Raw genomic sequence first — 4,915 nt, forward strand, 5'->3', positions numbered from 1 at the left:
TCCAGACCTCAGGCTCTGTCTGGCCAAGGAGGGCACAGCACCAGGCACCATGGGGAAGGCAGTGCGTGGGGGCCCGCGGGTTGGGGGCTGGAGGGTAGGGCAGGGGTCCCGGTGGCATCTGAAGCCTCCCCTGCTCCACCCCATTCCCAGGAGAATTACGAGCTCTACTCAGTGGAGCTGGGGACTGGCCCTGGTGGAGAAAAGAATGCCAAGATGAGCAAGAAGAAGGCAGGTGGTGGGGGAGGCAGGAAGAAGGAGAAGCTGGAAAGCATGAAGAAGGAGATGGAGATGGTGAGCAAGGGCCGGGCAGGCTGGGCTGGGCTGGGGAGGAGGTGCTGGGGAGGGATGGGGTCTGACAGGAGCCCGAGAGCAATTCCCTATTCCCCACCACACAGAACGACCACCAGCTGTCCGTGGCTGAGCTGGAACAGAAATACCAGACCAGCGCCACCAAGGTGAGTGGGGGTAGGAGTGGAGGGCACAGAGTGGGGAAGACAGGGAGAGAGGCAGGAGGAGAGAGGAAGGAGAGACAGTGCTGGAAGGCCAAACGCAGAGACAGACAGAAGAACAGGCAAAAAGAGACAGCAAGGGCAGAGCCCGAGGCAGCAGGGCAGAGACAGGCAAAGAGACAGGGAGAAAAACAGCGGGAAGAGAGCGCTAGTGGAAGAGAAGGGTGACAGAGGAGAGAGAGCAAAGCAGAGAGGGAGGAAGGGGCAGGAACAGAGAGGTAGAAATGAAGAGGAACAAGACAGGAGAGGCAGAGAGGGGAGGAGAAGGAGCAAGAGTAAGGGTTACGCGAGGAGAGTCTTCTAGCCCCACCATGTCCCACTCCTCTACCCCCAGGGCCTTTCTGCGAGCCTGGCAGCCGAGTTACTGCTGCGGGATGGGCCCAATGCGCTGAGGCCACCTCGGGGCACCCCGGAGTACATCAAGTTCGCCAGGCAGCTGGCAGGAGGTCTGCAATGCCTCATGTGGGTGGCTGCTGCCATCTGCCTCATCGCCTTTGCCATCCAGGCCAGTGAGCATGACCTCAGCAATGATGACAATGTGAGTGGTGCGTGCTGCAGGGCAGGCATGAGACAGGGACCAAGGACACTGGACTTCTGCTACCACTTGCATTTGTTGTGTGTCAGAGGGCACGGAACCTAGGACTCAGGACAAAAGAACACAGGATGGGGATACAGAGACATGGATGCCGTCCTGAGATGTGGGTCTTGGGGAATGGAGAACACTGGAATGTGGGATAGGCCCAAGGACATAGGTCACAGGAGATATAAGGACATCAAGGATGAGCCTTGGGAGGGGACAGAGATGAAATTTAACGATATGGAAATACAGTGTGAAAGATACGGAAATACAATGTGTAAGATTTGAGACTTAGAAAATAGAGGACATGAGGACAAAGGACAGACCAAGGACACAGCCCAGGGGACAAAGGGACTCAGATATGGGACACCAAGGCATAGGACATAAGGGACACAGGACACAGTACACAGCGAGAAACGGCCAGCGGAGAAACACAGAGATAGAGGAGGTGGAGACTCAGGTCAAGGTGACATTGGGTATGTGACAGGGTCCAAATAAAGGACATGGAAGCTGGGCGTGGTGGCGCAGGCCTGTAATCCCAGCACTCGGGAGGCTGAGGCAGGAGGATCGCTGTGAGTTCGAGACCAGCCTGGGCTACATAGTGAGTTCCAGGTCAGTCTCAACTACATAGTGAGACCCTGTCTCAAAAAAAAAACAAAAAAAACAAAACCAAATAAAGGACATGGGGGCTCAAGGACAAGTACTACACTGAACAGGGGCTTGACAAGGCAAAGGACAGGTGACATGGGCTAGAGATTAGGAATTTGGGACACTAGGCACTGATCATGGAGGACACAGGACCAGGGAACTCCTAAGACCAAGGGACATAGTGACATGAGGCGTAGGTCACAGGATATGGGGATATGGGAGACGCACAGCTCGGGAGCCACGGAATGTGGAATAAAGGGCACAGGGAAAGCTAATGTGGGACATCCAGAACAAAGGAGCGGGGCTCAGCCGCGGGGACAGCCATGAGGCTTCCCCGTACCGTGGGGAATACCACAGAGGAGATCGTAAGGGCAGGGGAGAGCAGAGAGCAGGCTTGTGCCCTTCAGCAGGGAGCGTCCAGCCCTTGTACAGAGCTCTGGCCCCCTCTTCCCACAGCTGTACCTGGCCCTGGCCCTCATCGCCGTGGTCGTGGTCACTGGCTGCTTCGGCTATTATCAGGAGTTCAAGAGCACCAACATCATCGCTAGCTTCAAGAACCTCGTGCCCCAGGTGGGTGCCTAGTCTCCGGCCTCTTCAGACTGCAGAGGCTCCCAGACCACTCGGCAGGCTCTGACGTCTCCCTGTGGTCCCTCCCATCGGGTCCAGCTCACCCTCCTCCATAGACTCCATCTCTCCCTCAGGGCCTCCGCTGTCCCCATCTTCCACCTCTCATTCCCATCATGCTTAGCAACTACCACCCTCACCCCTGCCCTGCTCTACTCTGCTGCCCCTGCCCCACAGCAAGCTACAGTGATCCGAGATGGGGACAAGTTCCAGATCAACGCAGATCAGCTTGTGGTGGGTGACCTGGTGGAGATGAAAGGTGGGGACCGCGTGCCTGCAGACATCCGCATCCTGTCGGCCCAGGGCTGCAAGGTGGACAACTCCTCGCTCACCGGAGAGTCCGAGCCACAGACCCGCTCGCCCGAGTGTACACACGAGAGCCCCCTAGAGACCCGCAACATCGCCTTTTTCTCCACCATGTGCCTCGAGGGTCTGTGAAGCCCCTGCCTGCTCTCCCCAGTGCCACACTGCTTCCCTGCTTGCCATTGTGACCCCCACTGGCCCTTCTTCTGCTGTGTTCTGTCTCCTCTCCCCACGGGACTGCTGCATCTCCAGAGCACACCACTTCCCTATCACCCACCACGGGTACCCTCTTCCCACATCACGCAGCCCCCAGTGCTTTGCTGCTGCCCACCACACCCTAAGCCATCCTCCTGTCCCTGCTGCAGGCACAGCCCTGGGCCTGGTGGTGAGCACAGGTGATCGGACCATCATTGGACGCATTGCATCTCTGGCCTCAGGCGTGGAAAATGAGAAGACGCCCATTGCTATTGAGATCGAACATTTTGTGGACATCATCGCAGGCCTGGCCATCCTCTTTGGGGCCACATTTTTTGTGGTCGCCATGTGCATTGGTTACACCTTCCTGCGGGCCATGGTCTTCTTTATGGCCATTGTGGTGGCCTATGTGCCTGAGGGGCTGCTGGCCACTGTCACAGTGAGTAGGGTGGAGGTGGAGAGGGCTTCAGGAAGCTGAGAGCCTGTACTTCCGTTTGTTCTTTCATTCAGGTTTCTACTGATTACTTCCCTACCTGTCCATCCATTCATTCACCTACCCCCTGCCGTTTATCCACACCTTTCTCATTCATCCATTCTTCCCCACGCCCATCCCCTAACTTTCCATCATCCATGCTGCAGTAGCGGTGCTGTGGCCAGGATAAGGGTCTCTAATGCTTCGGGTGAGAGGCCAGAAACGGACCTGGAAGCAGGGACTGGTGCCCATACCCATGTCCCTCCCTTCTCCCTCAGGTCTGCCTGTCTCTGACAGCCAAGCGGCTGGCCAGTAAGAACTGTGTAGTCAAAAACCTGGAGGCTGTGGAGACCCTGGGCTCCACCTCAGTGATCTGTTCGGACAAGACAGGGACTCTCACCCAGAACCGCATGACGGTGTCTCATCTGTGGTTTGACAATCATATCCACACAGCCGACACTACAGAGGACCAGTCAGGTACCGAGATGGGACAGGGCTGGGGCCGCAGCAGGACTCGCTTGATAGTGGGGATCTGAGGCAGCGTGGGGGAGGCTTCGTGCTGTGGGGAGATGGCCAGGTTCTGGGTCCTTGGAGGGGACTCAGCTCCAGACCCACGAAGGAACTCTATAGCTGGACTCACAAGAGACTCAAAACTGAGTCTGGAGAGAAGGCTTTGTCCTGCAGGATGAGGAGGGAATTGGGTCCCACCCAGGCCTAGGGAGGGGACTGCAAGCTGAATGCAGGGGGAGGAGCTTGGTCCTGGTCTGGGGGATCTGCTCTCTCACGACCCCCTGCCTGGGTGTCTGGTCTCCAGGACAGACGTTTGACCAGTCCTCGGAGACGTGGCGGGCGCTGTGCCGCGTGCTCACTCTGTGCAACCGTGCTGCCTTCAAGTCCGGCCAGGACGCAGTACCAGTACCCAAGGTAAGGGACTGGGGGACCCTAGGGGATTTCAGGAGCCTGGTGAAGCCGGGTAAGACACTGACATGGGTCCCCGTTCCCGTTCCCAGCGTATCGTGATCGGAGATGCTTCCGAGACTGCGCTGCTCAAATTCTCAGAGCTGACGCTGGGCAACGCCATGGGCTATCGCGACCGCTTCCCCAAAGTCTGTGAGATCCCCTTCAACTCCACCAACAAGTTCCAGGTGTGCAGCCCGTACAGCCCGATTTGGAACTACTCCGTCACGCCCACCAGACAGCCACGCCCACTTTGGGCCACACCCACAGGCGGGGCTTAGCTCCCTTACCTTCCCTGGCCAAACTCCATCCCTACTTTTCTTCGCTCAACCCCAACTCATTTCGGTCTGGCCACGCCCACATCCAAAGCCCCACCCACCGCCTCTAGACGGAGGATTTCCGCCTGCTTTTGGCTATCCGCCTCCGCGGGGAGTAACTCACTGTCAAATCCTGTCTCCAGCCCAGCTCTGCATCCTGATTCTGCCCATTCCTTGCCCCAAGACCCTGACTCTGTGCCTAGCCCTGCCCAAGCCTTCAGCCTCCACCAAAGCATCTGCCTAACACTCCTGCCCAGCACTCAAAGCCCTCCCTAGACTCTTTCAGGCCCCGCCCCGCCCCGGGGCCCCGCCC

At 57.9% G+C, this 4,915-nt stretch overlaps 1 protein-coding gene across 2 annotated transcripts in view; it reads left to right on the plus strand.

Annotated features, from left to right (window-relative positions):
• Positions 1–4,915, plus strand: part of Atp4a (ATPase H+/K+ transporting subunit alpha) — an 11,992-nt gene continuing 7,077 nt past the window's right edge. For both annotated transcript variants that reach the window (XM_010626352.1, XM_010626353.1), the window contains exons 1-10: positions 1–61; positions 151–291; positions 396–455; positions 844–1,047; positions 2,191–2,304; positions 2,536–2,788; positions 3,027–3,295; positions 3,607–3,805; positions 4,143–4,252; positions 4,339–4,473. In XM_010626352.1, the coding sequence (XP_010624654.1) occupies positions 50–61; positions 151–291; positions 396–455; positions 844–1,047; positions 2,191–2,304; positions 2,536–2,788; positions 3,027–3,295; positions 3,607–3,805; positions 4,143–4,252; positions 4,339–4,473 (1,497 nt within the window). In that variant the 5' untranslated portion in view covers positions 1–49. The remainder of the gene's footprint in view (positions 62–150; positions 292–395; positions 456–843; positions 1,048–2,190; positions 2,305–2,535; positions 2,789–3,026; positions 3,296–3,606; positions 3,806–4,142; positions 4,253–4,338; positions 4,474–4,915) is intronic.

This window comes from Fukomys damarensis, unplaced genomic scaffold (assembly GCF_012274545.1).
Source record: "Fukomys damarensis isolate Sample0158 unplaced genomic scaffold, DMR_v1.0_HiC HiC_scaffold_19, whole genome shotgun sequence".
In the NCBI taxonomy this organism is placed as follows: Eukaryota; Metazoa; Chordata; class Mammalia; order Rodentia; family Bathyergidae; genus Fukomys; species Fukomys damarensis.